Consider the following 21542-nt stretch of genomic DNA (forward strand, 5'->3'; position numbering starts at 1 on the left):
TATTGCGTTCTGCATTGCGCGGCCGGTAATAAAATTATTCAGTTCAGTGCGTGATCTCTCATGTTTCGGACAGCAGAACGATCGCGCGGTCGGACGAATTATTGTGTTCTGCATTGCGCGGCCGGTAATAAAATTATTCAGTTCAGTGCGTGATCTCTCATGTTTCGGACAGCAGAACGATCGCGTGGTCGGACGAATTATTGTGTTCTGCATTGCGCGGCCGGTAATAAAATTATTCAGTACAGTGCATGATCTCTCATGTTTCGGTCAGCAGAACGATCGCGTGGTCGGACGAATTATTGTGTTCTGCATTGCGCGGCCGGTAATAAAATTATTCAGTTCAGTGCGTGATCTCTCATGTTTCGGACAGCAGAACGATCGCGTGGTCGGACGAATTATTGTGTTCTGCATTGCGCGGCCGGTAATAAAATTAATCAGTTCAGTGCGTGATCTCTCTTGTTTCGAAGAGGGCTTGGTAGTCATATGGCTACTGCTTCTGCCTCATACGCAGGAGGTCGTGGGTTCAATCCCAGGTCCGTTCCATTCTCCTACTTTGTATCTTTCTCTGTATTTCTCATGTTCTAGCAATCGCTAGAACTGGAAATGGACTTCCATACCGTTTCCATTACTATTCCTATACCTTCAACTTGAGTATTCTAACAGTAATCTGCTAGAATTGGAAATGAACTATGCAGCTCGTTTCCTACATCCAATTAGAAATTCCATCAGTTACCTTCTCCTATCTATCACATTGGCAGCTCGTTAACCAAGACGGACCTCTGCCTCTCCAACCTAACCCATAAATTCCAACAAATTCCGCATGAACTCGTGGCAAGTGCAGAGGTATATTCGGCTTGCAGTGGGCGAGTGATTGCATCATCATTTCCTCCCCCTTCCCTACATTGACTTGCATTCTGACGTGGCAGGCGCCAGTATGACCTATCAAATGAGATCACCAGTACTTGCACATTGAAGATGTGTGCTAGTCCCAAGCAAACATCTGTTGGTTCCTTGTGCAAGAACAGCTGATCTGGTCATAATGGAGTAGCAACTACGAGCAGTCAATCAAGCTCAAGCTCAAGCTCAACAAGCCCCGTTGTGGCAAATGTTTTGAAAAGCATAGGCAGGAGTCCTGTCAACAACAAGCTACAAAGTGCGCTTATTGTGGCATGGATCCTCCCCATGGTTTGCAAGAATGCCCTGTGTACAAAAAGCGCTCCCAAAAAGTGAAGCGCTCGTTGGTACAGCGCTCCAAGCAGTCGTATGCGGAAATGGTTAAGTCGCAAGACACATCCGCCACAACCACCGCCACGGCTGCTATTTCAGCTGCCGTTCGAGTAAGTGATTACTACGATTCCATTGCCATTGATGAATTGGACTCCTACGTAACTGATATGGATGATTCTTCGGAGGTACACGTGCCCGAAAAGAGGAAGCAACCGTCTTCCCCGGGATGGCGCCGTAAGAGAACAAAAGTCATCCATAAAAGCTTGCCAAAATCTGAAGGTAATGGGGGATTATTTAAAATCCCGAAGCAATCTGTCCTTACTGCTCCTTTAGATCATAGTTGCAGCAAGACATTTCCGCCATTACCAAAAACCGATTTTTCCAAGAAATATCCGGTTAGGATAATCAATGAAAGAAAAAATGCTATTCGCACTTCCAGAAAAAGTATTCCGTCTAAACGAGGATTGATCTCCTTTAAGGACCTTGTGGACGGTTTTTTGTATTTGTTCAATATTCCGAATTCATTGAGACTAATCATTGACCTTTTTATACCAACCGTTGAAAGTTATCTGAAGCAATTGACTGTTTAATGGCCCCTTCTTGCAGAAATTGTAATTTTCGATGGATAATACGGCCATACAAGATACAATCACTATGTTGCAGAGGAACTGTCATAGTCTGAAAAATAAATCAGACGTGTTCAAGTTTTTGATTCGCAATTCCGATTGCGATATATTTGCACTCTGTGAAACATGGCTTTCTTCTGAAGATAAAATCAACTTCCACGATTTTAATATTATTCGCCAAGATCGGGATGATCATTATGGTGGCGTTCTTTTGGGGATCAAAAAGTGTTACTCCTTACTCCTACAGAATTCCCATTCCGACTGTTAATGGCTTAGAGATCGTTGCATGCCAAATAAAGGTGAAGAATAAAGATCTTTGCATAGCTTCAGTGTACATTCCTCCAAATGCCTCTCTAAATCGTCGACATTTTTGGAGTGCAGTCTCCCTCCTATCATCTCCAGTATTGATATTGGGTGATATGAACGCACATGGTATTGGATAGGTCGAAAGGTATGACGATTATAGAGTGCCTATTTTCTATGATTTGTGTGACGATTTAAATTTGAATATTTTGAACACTGGTGAAGCAACTCGAATAGGACCAAACGGTCAACAAAACCGTATTGATCTGTCTTTATTAAATTTACTATCATTAGATTGCATGTGGAAGGTAATTCAAGATCTCCATGGTAGTGACCATATGCCTATAGTCACCACAATTAAAAGTGGCTATCAACAATCTGAGCCAGTTAATGTTCCTCTCGACCTCACGAAGCACATTGACTGGCAAAAATTTGCATCGGCGGTAAAAATTGGTATTAAATCAACTGATATTCTTCCACCGCTGCATGAATATCGATTTCTTACCGAGTTGATTCAAAGAAGCGCACTAGAAGCTCAGAAACGACGCGTTCAAAATACATCTGTCATAAGATGATGAATATACTAAGTTGTATTCTGAGAAATCTGATGCCTTCAAGGCTTTTCGTAAACACGGAAGGTTTAAACTTTTTGAAGAGTACTTGAGGCTCGGAAGAAAGCTCAAAAATCTTCTCAAGGTAAAAAAACGTACCTACTGGCGACGTTTTGTCGAGGGACTGTCGCGAAAAACCTCAATGACAACACTTTGGAAAACGGCCCGCAACATGCGGAACCGCATTTCCACCAACGAGAGTGAAGAATACTCCAATCGATGGATATTCAAATTCGCAAAAAAGGTCTGTCCAAATTACGTACCAGCAGAACCGCTATTTCGGGAATCAGTCGCTGATCCCGGTTCATTGGGTGGACCATTCTCAATGCTGAAACTTCCCAGATATCGCAAAAAGACGATTACGTGATCTGTACAACTGTTTCATGGAGTACAACATTGTGCCACATGAATGGTGACAGGTCAAAGTAATAGCTATTCAAAAGCCTGGAAACCAGCGTCTAATCACAATTCATACCGACCGATTGCCATGCTATCATGCATGAGAAATTTTTTGGAGAAAATGATCCTTTCAAGAGTCGACCATTGGGTCGAACAAAATGCATTACTCTCAATTACTTAGTTTGGTTTTCGAAAAGGCAATGGAACAAATGATTGTCTAGTGTTGCTTTGTTCAGATATTCAGCTGGCCTTTGCGCACAAGGAGCAATTGGCTTCAGAAGTCGAGGACATTTTCCAATCCGAAAATTGTCTAGACCGGCACCGGGAGTCGAACCTAGCCACCCTCAGCATGGTCTTGCTTTGTAGCCGCGCATCTTACCGCACGGCTAAGGAGGACCCCACCAGATCATACCAGATCATCTTCGACAAATATATATTCCCTCCCTTTTTTCTGAAAAATATGAACATGTCAATTGCAACAACAGATATTTTACTAATGGTTCCCGCATCAACGGATCCACTGGCTTCGGTGTTTTCAATGTAACTTCAACCACCTTCCGAAAACTTCAGGAAGCGTGTTCAGTTTATGTTACTGAGCTGGCAGCAATTAACTTCGCTTTGGGGATAATTTCCAATCAACCCGTAGACCATTATTTCATCTTCTCGGATAGTCTTAGTTCTATCGAGGCACTCTGGTCGATGAAACCTGTTAAGCACGCATCTTACTTTCTTACAAACATAAGAGAGCAGATGCGTGCTTTGGTCGAAAGATCATTCAAGATTACCTTTGTTTGGGTCCCATCTCACTGCTCAATTTACGGCAATGAGAAGGCAGGATGGGCGCTGGCAAAGGTGGGCGCACAGGAAGGTGAGGTTTATGATAGACAATTCTCGGGCAACGAGTTTTTCCCATTAGTCCGTCTGTGTACTTTTCAAAGTTGGCAAAGAAATTGGACACACAACGAACTTGGACGGTGGCTATTTTCCATAGTTCCACGCACATTTGTACAGAATAATCCTTGTCGATAGCAACTTATGAAGGTGCGGGAGCCGGTTATGATGACATCGATCACGTAGTTTGGTTCTGCTCGGAAAATTACTCCAGAGTGCAATTATTGGATACCCTAGTGGCCCGAGGTAAACAACCCTTCAGGGAAGTTCGAGGTGTTTTGGGAGATCGTGATGATGTCTATATACAGGCCATTTAAAGTTTTCTTTGTACTTCTGACATAAAAATCTAATATTTCGTTTTTTTTCTTTCATCGAACCATTCCTCGAGTACGACGACACGCCACATCGTCCCTTACGCCAAATGTCCGGATGAGAAGGTGAAATTTCCAGATCCCAAATTCTAAGCCCTGTCCATCCTTAAACATTGTAAAATAACCTCGAGTAACCATGAGTACACTGGCTTCTATCTCTTTCTTACTAACTGTACAATAAAATGAAATTGATTGTATATATCACAAAGAACCATGACACTTTACGGTTATACACGCCTAAGCCTACCAAATGAACGAACTTGAAAAAAAAATATTGGTAAAATTCTTAAGACAAAAACGACTCGAAGTGAATGGCTGGGCGATCTTCAGAAACTAACTCAGAACCGATTGCAATTTAGAAGTTTTCATTAATTTTATTGCCACATCTATTCAAAAATTGAATACATTTTTGTTCCGAACATACATAGATATAAAACTTGTTAAACACGATTCCCAACTCTATTGTATTGAATTGTTCATCTATCGGATCTATGACTACCGATAACGAACTTTCTCAATAGCACATAGAAATCTTTTTTTTTTTTTTTTTTTTTTTTTTTTTATTATTAGCTTTATTAAGGAGACTTGCAGCCCCAGGCTGGCTCGCCTCCGACATAGAAATCTTCTTTTTTTTGCTTATTAAATAATAAATTTAGTATCCAATGAAACACCTTTTTCCTCAAATTCCTGAGGTCTTGATACGACATACTGAATCTTCAATCATGTGTCTATGAAAGAGACGGGTCTCGGAATTTCATCGTCTCTGCATTTGAATCATATGATCGTCTTATAAAACGCATGCTTTTAATCAAAATCATTTGTTTTAAACGTTTCACAGGCTTCAGGTTCAGAGGCAAACACAAGGCTTTTTTAAGCATTCTTTATCTTGGCGTAATCATATAGGAAATCTCGCCAAACTTGCTGAAAATTAGCAGCCGCAGCCATAATATTCTTTGATGAATTACACAAATTTAAAAGACCGTTAAGCATGTAGCTTGTCACCTACGGAACTAGTAATTTCATTTATTGTCATAACTGGACCATACGCATTTATTTTAAATCGCCGTTATAATCAACTTTTTAAAATAAGTGAAATTTAAATGTACACAGATAGAAAAAGTTGTTGAAATTTACACGAAAGTAATGCACATAAAGGGAATGCCAAAAAGAGCGTAAATTTAAACGATATTATCGCCAGATTGTATGTAATTTCCATTGCATTATGTCACTTTTTATATGATGTATGCTATAGAAACTGACATAATGCCCAAAATAGTGTAATTCTCCATGTCTTTATTTTTTACGCGCTATTTAGTTTTCATTATTTTTCTCTGTGTAGGTCAATATTTACACTAGTTTGTACATAAATTTGTTACTAACGTTCTTATACTCTATATAGAGGTGTGCGCCAGTCCGATATTCGTCGGCGACGGCGTTTGTCAAAATTTTGGTCGGCGGCGGCGGCGTTTTTGACCTCACGCCGAAAGCCATTCCAGCCGGCGGCGTGAATCGGCGTGGTGATTTTTTCATTACGTTTTTCTAAAAAAAATTTTTTGCATTTTTTCGGGATATTTTCAAGACATTAAAAGAAAAACTTTTGAATTTCGCATGAAAAATCTAATGTACTTCTCCAGAAAAATCTATAAGTTTTCCATAATTTGGAAAATATTTTCGAGCAATCTTTGGAATTACCAAGAGAAGGTCTTTGTAATTCCCAAATAAAATTGATTGGAATTTAAGCAGAAAAATCGTCGCAATTTGCATGCGAAACTTCAGAATTTTCACAAAAAAAAGTTCTTAACTTCAACAGGAAAAACTTCAGAAATTTACGAAAAGTTCCTGTTGAATTTCTGTTGAGTATTCTTCGAAATTTTCACAGAAAATTCTTAATAATTGTAGGAGAGTGCGGTTGGTAGAATGGGTGTTTAACCAATGGCTTTCTCAGTCTAGAATAATAAAGACGGCTAGCTTGACATGGCTAACAATAAAACAGTAAACTTCTTAAGATTTTCCGCGGCAGACTTTCAAGAAAAAATCTCTGGAATGTTCCCAAGAAATTGTCCGTAAGTTTAACGGAAACTGCTTTAGATTTTCCGCGGAGGATTGTTCAAAATGTCACAAAAAAAATGTTTTAAAATTATTGGGTTTCTACGGGAAACTCTTTGTACATTAGACGTTCGATAACTGGAAGTAATTTAACTGCAATGCTTTTAGCAGCATTTCGATAGTTACATCAGTTTTGCAGTTATCAGACAGCTGAGCTTCAAAACATGTTGCAGTTATCGAACGACTAATGTATTGTCCATAAGAAATTGTTGGAAAATCCCATTGGCCGCAAGCGACACACGGCCGAACTGGTAATTTGGCCCAAATAGTCGTTTGCCCTAACAGGTCGTTTGGAAGAATAGGTTATTAGCCCAAAAATGCTGTTTGGCCGAAATGGTCGTTTGGCAGAATGGAATATTTGTCCGAAAATATAGTTTAGGCCAACAGGTTATACGGCCAAATGTCAATAACTGAACGGGTAATTTAATCCAAAATATCCATCCATTTGGCCTAATAACATTTACGTTGAAAAGGCTAATTGTCAAACGACCCTTGAACGAAATTTCGTAACCTCTCTACTTTTTAAGTTGATACTGGCCTTTAAGCCAAAAGCCATCTAACCAAATCCCATTAAGCCGAATTGATATTCGGATAAACGTCTTTTTGGCAAAATGATCAATTCAGCCGAACAACACTTTTCAAAGAAGGTTGCAGAAAGTACATTTTTGGGCCAAATGGCTCTTTCTACAGAATGACATTTTTTACCAAACGGCATTTTTGGTCAAATGATCTATATTCGGTCAAACGACCAAACAGCAAATCCAGCCAAACAGTTAGGGTAAACAACTTTTTACAAGTCTGCCAAAATTTTCCTTTTGCCATTGCCACAGCCATTGCTTTCGGCCAAACTACATTTTTGGTCAAACCAATTTTGACCTGATAACAGTTTTGCTAAATGGTACCTGGTTAGATGTCTATTGGCCTAAAGGCCAGTATCGACTTAAAAATAGAGAGGCCACGGAAGTTTGTTCAATGGTCAATAGACAAAAAGACCATTTCGCCAAACAAATGGCCATTTCTGACCATTATTACCTGTTCAGTACGAGGATCAGTCATTGAAATTTGGCTCTATTACCCGTTGGACCAAATGACTTTTTCGGCCAAATGGCCCATTCTGTCTAAAAATACTTTCTGCAAAATGGAATTTTTGGACAACGATCGTTTCGGCCGGACAACCTGGTAGGGCAAACGGCTTTTTCGGCCAAATTGCCAGTTCAGCCGTCCGTCGCTTCCGGTCAATGGAACTTACCAAGAATTTCTAATCGAAAATATAAAGAATTTTCTAAAGAAATCCAAAAAAAATCTTCAAAAATTCTGAGCATTTTTTTCGATGTTTTAAAGTTGGCTATGCCAAACTAGCCGTTTAGTGATGAACTTCTTGCTGCGAAAAAATCACTCTAATAAATGATAAAAAAAAACTAACCGTCTTATATTGTCGCGCTCTTCTAAAACGCTCAGCTCTTCGCGGTGGTAACGCGCAAGCAAAGATTGCGCAGCAGCGCGCCCATAAGCTTTTACACAGGGTGCGTGTCTGTGCTGTTGAATTTAATAAGCCGCCGGATGGGGTTGCCATATGGCTGAATAGCCATTCGTTAAAATTTTGAGGCGAAAATCAAAAGATCCGTTATTGCCTTGAAAATATTCAAAATGACCAATTCAGCCGAACGACACTTTCGACGAAACGACTCTTTCGGCCGAAGGACATATTCACGATTTTTTTAGCCAAAGGAACTGTTCGACCCAATGACATTCTCGGCCAAATAACTTTAGACTAGATATCCTAGTAAAGTCTGAAAACATAATGAGATCATATAGAAAACATATTTTGATATCGACATCAAATTGAATCATAATTCGTTTTCAAACATGTATGATTCATTATGATTGATTGCATATTTTGATCTCATTTTGCTGTAGAATACTAAATTGAATGATATGACATCAAACTGTGTACTTATTATGTTATCGGAAACCAATATCAAAATTAGTGTTCGATTTGCTCTCATCCACAGCAGGAATAGTTAATGTCACAGTAAGATATTTCTGCTATTACGTTTTGTTATTTTAACCGTTAAAACGACCAAAAAGATATCAAGTTAAGTAAACATAATCGAGTATTTCACAACATTAAAATAAGATTATCGGTTTGCTCGGGAAGGCTTCTACCAAATAGTCTTTTCGGTTAAACGACATATTCGGCCCAACAACTTTCAGCCTTGTGGCTTTCTGCCAAACGACTCTTTTTTGTTCAAAAATTCAATTTCAATTAGATTTTTTTTGAATTTCAACGGGATTTTCACGCTTAGTTTTTACGGAGAGCTTTTCAAAATTTCAACAAGATATTGTATGGAATTTTCATGGAACTAATTAGTATCTTCACGAAAAATTCTTTGGAGTATCAACGTATCAATTATGTTGTAACATCATTTAGAATTGTTCTGATGTTCGATTCCATAACGACTTGATGTGTCGGTTTTACCCTCATGTGGTGTCGATCTTACCCGCACCCCAGCTGGTTGGGCTGGAAGATGGACTGTTCGCGTTTTCATCATAAATCAGATTCTATCAAGAAATATTGTCCTGATGGTCGATTGTGCTCATGGACTGATGCATGAAGAGCCAAAGTATTTATTTATTTATTCAGACTAAGGCCGAAGTGGCCTGTGCGGTATATAAGAGTCTTCTCCATTCGGCTCGGTCCATGGCTACACGTCGCCAACCACGCAGTCTACGGAGGGTCAGCAAGTCATCTTCCACCTGATCGATCCACCTTGCCCGCTGCGCACCTCGCCTTCTTGTGCCCGTCGGATCGTTGTCGAGAACCATTTTCACCGGGTTACTGTCCGACATTCTGGCTACGTGCCCGGCCCATCGCAGTCGTCCGATTTTCGCGGTGTGAACGATGGATGGTTCTCCCAACAGCTGATGCAATTCGTGGTTCATTCGCCTCCTCCACGTACCGTCCGCCATCTGCACCCCACCATAGATGGTACGCACCACTTTCCTTTCGAAAACTCCAAAGCCAAAGTATGCTTGTATGAAATTTCTAGACCGGAAAATTGCTTCACAGATTGGGGAACTGTAAAGTTACTTAAGGTGTCGATTTTACCCTCTTTTTCCCTAAGAAAGCTGTTTGGTGGCATAATTGCGGCTAGATATTCAATTTATGAATATTTAAATTGATAAATGTGCTCAACCACAGCATAATAGGATAAGGTTTGAGCCTTATACCCTATGTAACAAAAATACTTTTAAAAGGTTTCGTTGATGACCTGGAGCCACAGCCGAAAACTGGAAAACATTCAGAAATAAATGCATTTAAACTGTTGACTACCTATTGGTGCGATAATATCCCATAGTGAAGCCGGGATGCGGTTCTTCTGTGTCTTCGCCGTGGACAACAACTACGTCGTCAAACGGTTGCGCAATGTCACGTTGAATGCCCATCATGATGAGTAGCCTCGTGAACGAAATGGTGAAGAAATGGCTTTGCGCGTGAGGGGTGGTCGGATGGTTCTGCTGGTTTTGTTCTCTGCCATCTCTGGTAATTTCAATATTATTTTCAATATGTATTTTTACAGTTTTAGATTCACTTTTAAAGAAACTTCTGAAGATAAGTCAAATTCGAAAAAGCTGATCAGTGAGCATCCCTAGCGCTCGGTGGTGCAATGCACGGAATCGATTTGATGGGAATCAGTGCAACGCTGCAACCCATCAACAACTAAGTTGACGGTTTTCCACCACTGACTGCGCGGCGTGGGAGTTTCGTGTGGAAAGGGGCTGGACATTTCGCGATCAATAAGAGTCATATTTTTCTTGGCTCATTCAGTGCGATGAGTGTGCCAAGTGGCGTAAATGATGACAGTGGACAACGCATATATTCTTCTGTGGTCACACTGTGGATGCAAAACGGGACAAACAAGTGCAAGCCATATGCATGTGATGCACTTGCAGTTTCACTGGTTGCATATACGATTTGCTGCTGCACTAATTCGAGCTTTGTATCGCCGTGTCGATCATTTGAATAAATGTCAATCATTTTAGTATTATGGTATGAGTATTAAGGCAAGGTTTTACGTCTCGAAAACCAACTTTTTTTGCCAAACTCATCCGTATCAAATCGTAAGCTCAAGAGAAACGTTCTGCTATTGTGGAGTTCTAGTAAATGGACGATGAACTTAAATAGGGGAGAACAGTCCAAAAGCTTTTTGATGATTTTTACTAATGTAAACAAAAGTACCGAACCATTGCAACATGTAGACGCAAACTTTACGAAACCAGCTACATTTCACATTGATCTTTTATTCAAAACAACACAGTTTTCATACTGTTTTAGAAATAGGCCAGGGGCAAAACACCCGAATGGTGGTGTAAAATGAAAAATAATGAGGAACGCATCAGACCGCATCGTGCTTTCGTGCTGTGGGGTTCTTTCTCTCTTTGCGGAAGGAAGTTTTTAATACTACTTGAAGCTATTTTAATTTCAACGGTGCTTCTCCGCGCTATTTGTACCCACTGATCCCGTTACGATCTTTGCAAGGACCCGTGCCTTCGTTTTACGTTGGACCCGTTTGCGGAAGTAAAATTCCGACAAGCGGTGGTAATCCTGCAGGGACACCGTTCTGGGAAAAAAACCTCTTAGAAGGTCACGTCTCCACGCTCAGCAATGAGCATTAATAAAAACAAGAGGAAGGGGGAGTCTCTGAATTCTCCACTTCCTTCAAAGAAACAAGGTTTCAAGACCGTCCTTCCCAAGCGCGGAAAAAATAGAAGGAAGGTGGAGACTTTAGATATTCCTTCTAACTCTAACGTTGACATTATTTCTTCTCCTATCGAACTGAGCAATCAGTTCGATTTCATTAATGACGAATTTGAGCAAATCGAATCTACCTCTAGCCCAGGTGTTTTGATCCATGCGAAAAAGCAAAGGATTCCGCCAATTGTGGTATCTGTTGCCGAGTTTTCTGGCTTTCGGAATGAAATTCTGAGTAACCTTCAAGGGATCAAGGTTTCATTTCAGATTGCTAGGAAGGGTGACTGCCGCGTTTTGCCGGGATCCTTTGACGATCGCAAACGTCTTCTTCAGTATTTAACTGAGAAGCGCCATAAATTCTTCACATACGACGACAAAACTGAGCGATTGTTCAAAGTCGTCTTGAAAGGTCTCCCCAGTGATGATAAATCACTGGATGAGATTAAAATTGAAATTTCTCAATTACTTGGATTTGCGCCAGTCCAAGTAATTAAGATGAAAAAGAAATCTCACTCTGGTACTCCCCAGAGAAGCATTTCTCAAGAATTTTATTTAGTTCATTTTAACAAAAGTGAACTAAATAATATGAAAAGTTTGGAAAAGGCCTGTATTATGTCTCATGTCCGTGTTACATGGGAACATTTCCGCAGGCCTGGGGGAAATTTCCAAAACCCCAACCAGTGCCGTAATTGCCGAAAGAGGGGTCATGGAACCAAACATTGTCACATGGATGCTAAAGGCATGATTTGTGGTGGAACCTCTCACGCCAAGAACGCCTGTCCTGTGAGAGAAGATTCCAATAAATTTAAGTGCGCAAATTGTGGGGGCAATCATAAATCCAATTTCTGGGAATTCCCTTCACGCAAAAAAGTTTTGAATTCCCGTGCAAAATTGATGTCGGGAAATTCCAATCGGATCCCAGATTCGACGGGTAGAAATTTTTCAAACGCTCAAATTTCAAAACCAGTTACCGGTCGAGCAATTCATACCCACCACAATTCACGAACAAATTTTGCCGCTCCTCAACGGGTAGCAAGCACTTCAGTAAATTCCAATTTTTCCAATGTACCTACGTATGCAAACATCGCTGCTGGTAGACAAAATTTCTCTTCTCATAATGAGGTTTATACCCATGTCCCAACGGAAAATAACGGTCATGTTGCCGATTCAGGTAGCATGACTGCTTCCGATTTTGATTTTTTAACTGAACAATTGCATCACATGATTGATGCAATGTTCAAAGCAAATACCATTCCTGAACCTGTTCACATTGGTATAAAGTACACACAAAAAATTGTTATCGGACTCCATTTTAATGGATCCAAATAATTGTGTGAAAGTTCTAAATTGGAATGCCCGCTCTCTAAAGGGTAAGGAAGATGAATTGTTCAACTCCTAACAGTTCATAATGTGCATATTGCCATTATAACAAAAACTTATTTAAAACCAGGACTCTCCATTAAAATAGATCCAAATTATTTTATCTACAGAGATGATCGTCTTGACAGCGCCTGTGGTGGGGTCGCCATTGTCATTCATAGACGTATCAAACATAAATTATTTTCTTCGTTTGAAACCAAAGTTTTTGAAACCTTAGGAGTTTCTGTTGGGGCCCTCCTTAGCCGTACGGTAAGACGCGCGGCTACAAAGCAAGACCATGCTGAAGGTGGCTGGGTTCGATTCCCGGTGCCGGTCTAGGCAATTTTCGAATTGGAAATTGTCTCGACTTCCCTGGGCATAAAAGTATCATCGTGCTAGCCTCATGATATACGAATGCGAAAATGGTAACCTGGCTTAGAAACCTCGCAGTTAATAACTGTGGAAGTGCTTAATGAACACTAAGCTGCGAGGCGGCTCTGTCCCAGTGTGGGGATGTAATGCCAAGAAGAAGAAGAAGAAGAGTTTCTGTTCAAACAAATTTTGGACAATTTTCCTTCATTGCAGCCTATTTGGCTTTTCAATGCAATGGGCAGCAAAAGAATTTGTTGAAAGCTGATCTTCAAATTCTGACTTGCAACAAATCAAAATTCTTCGTAATTGGTGACTTCAATGCCAAACACCGTTCATGGAATAATGGTCAAAGCAATTCCAACGGCAAAATTTTATTTGAAGATTGTTCTGCGGGATATTATACTATTCAATATCCCAATGGCCCAACTTGTTTTTTATCCACTCGAAATCCTTCGACAATAGATTTGGTTTTAACAAAAGATATTTTAGTTACCAGATAAAGATTGTCGCTTCGGTTCCCTATGTTCTGCTGTCCGAAACATGTGTGGTACCTAACTGTCAAATCGTATGTATTTTCCCTTCATTGAAATTTAGATCCCCTATCCTCGTCCGCAAAAGATGTTCCGGACAGCGACGACAGCGACAATCTTTATCTAGTAACTAAAATATCTTTTGTTTTAACGAATTCGAGTCAGCTGTGTGGCCAATTGGTAACTCATGCTGACTTTGACTCTGATCACCTTCCTGTGACATTTGAAATCTCAAAAAAAAAAAAAAACGTTTCGCTATTCTGAGAATTACCAACTTTGAAAATAAAGTCTCGAAGTTGGATCCCAGTTCGAAACCCTTTTGGAAATTAACGAAAATTCTTAAAAAACCTCAAAAGCCAATTCCAGCGCTTAAAGAGGAAAATAACATTTTATTAATAAATGGCGAAAAGGCTCAAAAACTTGCTCAGCAGTTCGAGAGTGCCCATAATTTTAGTCTAGGTCTCACTAGTCCAATTGAGGATCAGGTTACACGGAGTTTCGAAGACATTATCAATCAAGAGAATGTTTTTGACCCTTCGTTGGGAACTAATTTGGATGAAGTGAGTTCAACCACTCATCAGTTATTAAGAGTTACGAACTTAATTCGGCTCAACAAATCTGAAGGATATTCGACTGGAGTTGCTCTTCTTGATATAAAGAAAGCATTTGACAGTGTTTGGCATGAAGGTTTGATTGTAAAATTGATGAATTTTAATTTTCCTCTGTACATCATTAAACTGATCCAAAATTATTTATCAGATCGCTCACTGCAGGTAAACTATCAGAATTCTAAATCTGATAGATTACCTGTAAGGGCTGGTGTCCCCAAGGCAGCATACTGGGGCCCATATTGTATAACATTTTTACTTCTGACTTACTTGATTTACCACCAGGGTGTCAAAAATCTTTGTTTGCAGATGACACAGGTCTCTCAGCCAAAGGGCGAAGCTTTCGTGTCATTTGTAGTAGATTGCAAAAAAGTTTGGATATTTTCTCCACTTACTTGCAAAAATGGAAAATTTCCCCGAATGCTTCCAAAACTCAGCTTATAATTTTCCCACATAAGCCGAGAGCTTCTTATTTGAAACCATCTAGCAGACATATTGTCACTATGAATGGGGTTCCAAATATTTAGGACTTCTGCTGGACCAAAAATTAACTTTTAAAAATCACATTGAAGGCCTTCAAGCCAAATGTAACAAATATATTAAATGTCTATATCCACTTATAAACAGAAAATCAAAACTTTGTCTTAAGAACAAACTTTTGATTTACAAACAAATTTTTAGACCTGCCATGTTGTATGCTGTGCCAATATGGACTAGTTGCTGCAATACCAGAAAGAAGGCACTTCAGAGGATTCAAAATAAAATTCTGAAAATGATTCTGAAGTTGCCTCCGTGGTATAGTACCAATGAACTTCATAGAATTTCTAATATTGAGACATTGCAACAAATGTCCAACAAAGTAATTCCCAATTTTAGACAAAAATCGTTGCAACGATTAACTCCTTGTACCCTTAGTATAAAATAGGTTAAGTTTAGTTTAAGTTGAAAACATTGTAATTCCTACATGGTTCAATTCAACCAGAGGAAAAATCCTAACTGCCAGAGGCAATTGAAATGTATTAATAATAACTAAAAATATAACATAGCAAATAAGGATGATAGTGTTAAGAAAACACGGAACACCTTGTTTAAGAGATGAATGCATGTATTAGATAACAAGCAAAAAAAAAAAAGAAGAAAAAAATGAGGAACGCATGGTTGTTGTTTTTCTTTAATGGATTGAACGACAATCTTACGGGCGGAGTGTAAACATTGCAAATCTTTAAATTTGGGTGGATATGATGGAATTTTGCTCATTTTTTTCATTGCAGTTTATTAATGAATAACTAATATTGAATTGTTAAGAAAATTATTTTGGGCTTTTCAGTGGAATGTCTTCACTTGTCATAAGACGAGTTTGTACAATCCCATTTAACTCCACCACTTAATTGTACCTTAACAGATACGTATTTCGACCTCAACAGTAAGGTCGTCCTCAGTGTCTCGTACTTGACACGACCTTGAATATTGAATTGTTATGGTAATAAGTTTATAAATGTCCTACAACAGATTGATATGAGTGATTTTATGAGTGAGGCCATTTTTCTCCGTGCGTGCGTTATGCACTGTTCTTCCCTACCTGCAGTGTCTCTATTTTTTAAATATTGAAAATAGCAGTGAAAACGCAAAAAGGGAGCTCACTTTAGTATGTTTCCTGCCGCCGGTTGTCGATAGATGTCGCACTTGTGCAGTGGTTTACTGGGATCCTGTGGGTCGTACTGGCGGGAAGCTGTGCACATTGCCCGATGAATTTGGAATTGCAGGACGTTGGAGAAGAAGTATCTGTAATTGAAATAGAAGCAAGTAAAATATTAGTGATTCCATCTTCACCATTATGAGAATGCTGGCTCTACCAACGATAATCCTATGAGCCCGAAAGGAGTAGTTCATAATTAAACCACTTAATCCACTTTAGTTTTATGTTTATTTTTTCACACATGCGTATATTTGGATCTCAACTATCGACCTTCTTCGGTGTCTCACATTTGACTGCCCGGTATTATGTGTCCAAATAATCGGGGCGTTCCGCAAATCTTTGAGCAAGCGGCTGTTACCCTTAGCAGCCAAATCGTGTGGTCCTAAACCGGAATTGCAAACCATGAGCAGCGCAACATTTTTTACGGCCGACCAGTTTTACAAGATCAAACACCCGTTATATCCATTTGACCATTCAGCAAACGGCCTTCGTTGGAATTTCAAGGACGAATGATCCATAATGGGACGGTGCGGCTTTTTTGGCTCATAGAAAAGATGCGCAGCTACCAAGCAAGAGCGCGAGTAGGAACAAGGTTAATGGCATCGCTTTATATTACATTCAAATTTATTAATGTGAGACGGTTCCGAAACTAGTAGTTTCATAATTCGAAAGATCCAAATATATTCGACGACGAAATGGACAATACGTTAATAGTTTTTTTATGTTTTTGCTCCTGATCACTAGATGATCACTTATCAAACGCACTGGATTAGTGTATTTTTGCTGATTGCTAATATTTGCAAATCCTCATTAGCAACAATACTCAAGTATATTAATAAGTTGTTGATTTTCGCCACCGATCGCACATTTCGACTGCTTCGAGATGAGCACCGAAGTAGATGTTCACGCCGGAGTTAAGTCGGTCAGAAGTGCTTTTGGCGCCTGCGATCCAAATCAGTATGAGGAGATTTGGAAAGAGCCACTTCGGACGAGCATAAATCAAGCCCGTTGTTGGTTTCGGTTGGTAGCGGAACGTAGCCTCACCTCACCTTGGGTCTAACGTTGAGAGGTTAATACCCACCTGGGCAAAGATTTGAAGCACTTTTCAGCGGTTAGTCGGACGTGTAGGCAAACTAATCCGAAACATTATTGCAAACGGTCGGATAATGATACGTTTTGCCTCGGAATTTAATGTGTGTGCAATCGGGCCAAACTGACGCTGACGCTGACAGAATGCGCACAGTCGGCGGGTGATTGATGGCTGATTGGGCGAAAGGTTTTGCTGTCCTCTTGAATGCAATGTGCCGGCGCTGGCAGCGTGAGAGGTGCTGATGCTGATTTGGTAGTTTGGAACGCTTCCTGAATTTTTGCTCCAACCAGGTTGGGAGAAAAAATTGTTTGGCGTTAAAAAAATGGCATAGGGGCGGCTATCAGCGTGCAGGATCAAGTGCTCATTAGGTAACAATTTATGGAGTCGGTTGATGGTTGATCGAATCGCAGTGTCGTGCTTAAAATGCCGGTAGCGATTCGTTCTAATCTGTTTCTTGGTAAAAATAGTTTGATTCGTCTATACAGATTTATAACAAACTGTCCCTTAGTGAATGTTCCTGCACTCGATGTTTACAATGTGATTTGATATTATTGCAAAATATTTCGGTGGGACAATAGCACAATTATTCAGTCAAAAATTCTCTAGGAATTTCTCAGCTTTGTCGAGAATTATAGACTGGTAATTGGTAATGGTCTGGTTTTTGGATGCAATGCAAATAATTGTTTATATTATATGACAAGCCGGCGCCTGATTTCTTGAAAGTTCAAGAAGAAATTGGCCGGCTGCGGACTTGAAGCAGAAACAACTTTGGGGTATATATGCAACATAATTAGTGAATGTCGTTCACTAATTGCAGTATTTTCATATTCTATTGTTACTTATAACTTATTTTTTAATCTGGATTTTTTGCTAATTTGTTCAATTATGCTACTTTCTTCATGCCTTCATCAGATTCGTATACCTATGTACGTATTCAAATCTCAGTTGAAGATTCTTCGTGTCTTGTGATTGACATTCCGCAAATCTTGGTTTGAGTGACTGTTGGCATGCAAACCTGAATTTGCAAATCATTGTTTTTTTTAATCGTCAACCAGTTTGATTTCGCCAAATACCCGTTAGATCCATTGGCCATTCAACAAATGGTGGTCGCTGATGTTTCAAGGTGAACTGATCCATGATGGGTGTAGGTCAGGCCTTTCTTTCCTCATAGAAAAAAAGCGCAGCTATCAAGCAAGAGCATGTTCAAAACCGGAGAAACAAGGTCATGACGTCGTATTATATTACATTTTAGATTTATTTTTTAAATAGAATGGCTTATAAAGCTAAATAATACTTTTTTGAGGTTATGGCTTTCAGTCTTCTTATGCTCAAAAACGGGTTTTACGTTTTTATCCGACGTTTCGGTTACATATATTGTACCTTTATCAAGGAGCCTTTATCAAGTCAGAACAGACAGAACAGTCAGACAGAAACGCCATCACAACACAGTTCGATACAAACAGAATAGAAGTGGCGCTAAAAACGTACTACACGATAGTTCCTGGTGCCCGGATAAATTCAATTTCGCAGCCCCTACCGAAAAATAGAGGGGGCGATTTAACATAAAGTTGTGACAAAACGTTCTATGCTAAGACAATGTAACAATAAAACGGGACTTAGCTAACTCCTTGATAAAGGTACAATATATGTAACCGAAACGTCGGATAAAAACGTAAAACCCGTTTTTGAGCATAAGAAGACTGAAAGCCATAACCTCAAATATCACCATCATAGTTGATCTCTCCTAGAAAGCTAAATAATACTAGTTTATACAGTGTTTGAAAAGCACAAATATCGATTGACAATTATAAAAGTGTACTAGTCAGGTTATAACATGCAAATATGGCAAATATGGTTTTCAGAGCTTAACGAAAATTGATCACTTTTCTTATGGGTCATACACTAATTACGTAAGCACTTATGGGGAGATGGAGGGTCTGCAATTTTCTCATAATATTATAAATAAAAAAATATTTGTATTGGAATATCTTACATGTGGTAGAGGGGGGTTGAAAATCCCATGCACATTTCTTACGTAATTAGTGTATGGTCCCTTAAGAAAGCAGGTTTGCAGAACTACTCAAGTACGAGACAAAGAAGACGGCCTTACTATATATATCAAGTTGGGAAATTCATTAGGATAATACTATCTCGTCTTATCTATATACATAAAAATGAATTTCTGTCTGTCTGAACCTTATAGACTCCGAAACTACTGAACCGATCGGCGTGAAAATTTGTATGCAGTGGTTTCTGGGGCCGGGGAAGGTTCTTAAGACGGTTCGAGACCCCTCCCCCCTTTGGGAAGAAGGGCGCCCATACAAATGAAACACCATTTTTTTTTCTCAATGCGGGAATTGATCAGAGAATAAATCAATTTTAGGTGAAACGAAGTTCGTCGGGTCTGCTGGTGACAAATAAAATTAACATTATACATTAAATTTATTTAGCAAATTCAGTTAAATAACAATTCTACTCTAAATATGAGCGACCTACATTTTAGTACTCTTCTTCTACCGAATCCGAATGGGTCATTTGACCGGAAGGCTCATTTGGTCGAAAAGGTCGTTTGGCCGAAAGGGTAATTTGGCCGAAAGGGTCGTTTGGCCGAAAGGGTCATCTGGCCGAAAGGATCATTTGGCCGAAAGGGTCGTTTGGCCGAAAGTATCATTAAGCCGAAAGGGTCGTTTGGCCAAAAGTATCATTTGACCGATAGGGTCGTTTGGCCGAATGGGTCATTTGGCCGAAAGGGTCATTCGGCTGAAAATGTCATTTGGCCGAATAGTTTATTGAAAAGTGAGAAGTTAGGAATGAGAAGAGAGACGTCTCACTTTTTACTCCTCATTTCTCACTTCTCGCTGTAAAAAGTGAGAAGCGCGAAGTGAGTAGTGAGACGTCTCACTACTCACTTCGCGCTTCTCACTGTACAAAGTGAGTAGTGCGAAGTGGGTAGTGAGATGTCTTTCTACTCATTCCTGATTTCTCTCTTTTCAATAAACTATTCGGCTAAATGACCTATTCGGTCAAATGTCCTATTCGGCTAAATGACCCATTCGGCTAAATGACCTTTTCGGCCAAATGACCCTTTCGGCCAGACGACCCTTTCTGCCAAACGACCCTTTCGGCCAAATGACCCTTTCGGCCAAACGACCCATTCGCCCAAATGACCCTTTCGGCCAAATAACCCTTTCGGCCAAACGACCCTTTCTGATAAACAACCCTTTCGGCCAAACGACCTTTTCGGCCAAATGATCCTTTCGGCTAAATTACCCTTTCGGCTAAAATACCCTTTCGGCCAAATGACCCATTCGGTCAAACGGCCAAATGACCCTTTCAGCCAAACGACCCTTTCGGCCAAACGACCCTTTCGGCCAAATGATCCTTTCGGCCAAATGACCCTTTCGGTCAAACAACCCTTTCGGCCAATAGCTTTGAGCCGAATGTGTTTCGGCCAAATGACCCTTCCCCATTAAGGACTTTTTGCTATACCAATGTCTAACAAAGCTAGATTCACCGCCGCACGTGTTAGTACTCCATTTGTGGTTTGTACTATTGCTCTACGTACCTGACCATTTTTGCCTTTCGTTACTTCAAGTATCCTACCTCTTTCCCATCCATTTCGTCTGGTTTCGTTGAAAATTATGACTTCATTCCCTACTTCTAACGGTCTTACTAACGTAGACCACTTGGTACGCCTTGTTATTTCTGGCAAATACTCACGGATCCACCTTCTCCAAAATTCATCCAGAACAGTGGTGTTCAGCATTTTGTGCGTTTTCTCCCTTAATCCGCTTGTCACACAATAAAAATGAGCTTTCACTTTACACCTTAGCACTTGGACGAAAGTTCTCAAATATAGCTATCAGCTGAGGATAATAAAACGAGCATTGGTGCTAAAATCACTCCGTACGACTTGTTCAAAGTAAAATTAACTTGCGGCCCGCGGGCCGCACTTTTGTTTTACTTTGATCGTTTCATACGGAGTGAAATCGACACTAATATCCATTTTACTACCCTCAGCAGATAGATATATTTGGAAGCTTTCGATCAAGTGCTAATTTATATGGTCAAAGCTCCTTTCTATTGTGTGAGAAGCAATTTAAGGAAAAAAACGCCCAAAGTGCTGAGCACCACTGATCCAGAAGGTTTTGCGCCAATTTCCAACTATCACGAAGTGTCGCACGTCCTTCACTTAAGGGAGATTGGGGCTGAATCATTCCATGGGTTCCATACAGAACGAAGTGATTTGGGGTGAGTGGCTCTTTGTCCAATGGCACGTGGGTTAGTGGACGGGAATTGTAGTCGACATCGGTATTGGTAAATGGTCGGATGAGCGACGTCAAGCGTACTGTGGGAAGTGGAGTCATGAGAGGATGACGTTGCTTTCAATATTCAGCACTGAAGGCATTTTCTGGATACCTGCTTAATCAAATTTCGTAGTGCTGGGAAGTAAATCCGCCGTCTCATATTGTTGAGCACCGTCTCGTTAATAGCGTGAAGACATCGGTTATGGTAGTCGTCAACGAGAAGTTGTGTTACATAGTGCCAGAGCCGTAGCGTGAACTGCCAGCGCCCTTGGCAAAACCATGATTTGGCGCCC

At 40.0% G+C, this 21542-nt stretch overlaps 1 protein-coding gene across 4 annotated transcripts in view; it reads right to left on the minus strand.

The window, feature by feature from the left end:
• Positions 1-21542, minus strand: part of LOC134217890 (angiotensin-converting enzyme) — a 531134-nt gene that overhangs the window by 3141 nt on the left and 506451 nt on the right. For all 4 annotated transcript variants that reach the window (XM_062696724.1, XM_062696721.1, XM_062696723.1 and 1 more), the window contains exon 10: positions 15798-15938. In XM_062696724.1, the coding sequence (XP_062552708.1) occupies positions 15798-15938 (141 nt within the window). The remainder of the gene's footprint in view (positions 1-15797; positions 15939-21542) is intronic.

The sequence above is a fragment of the Armigeres subalbatus genome, chromosome 2, assembly GCF_024139115.2.
Source record: "Armigeres subalbatus isolate Guangzhou_Male chromosome 2, GZ_Asu_2, whole genome shotgun sequence".
Classification (NCBI taxonomy): Eukaryota; Metazoa; Arthropoda; class Insecta; order Diptera; family Culicidae; genus Armigeres; species Armigeres subalbatus.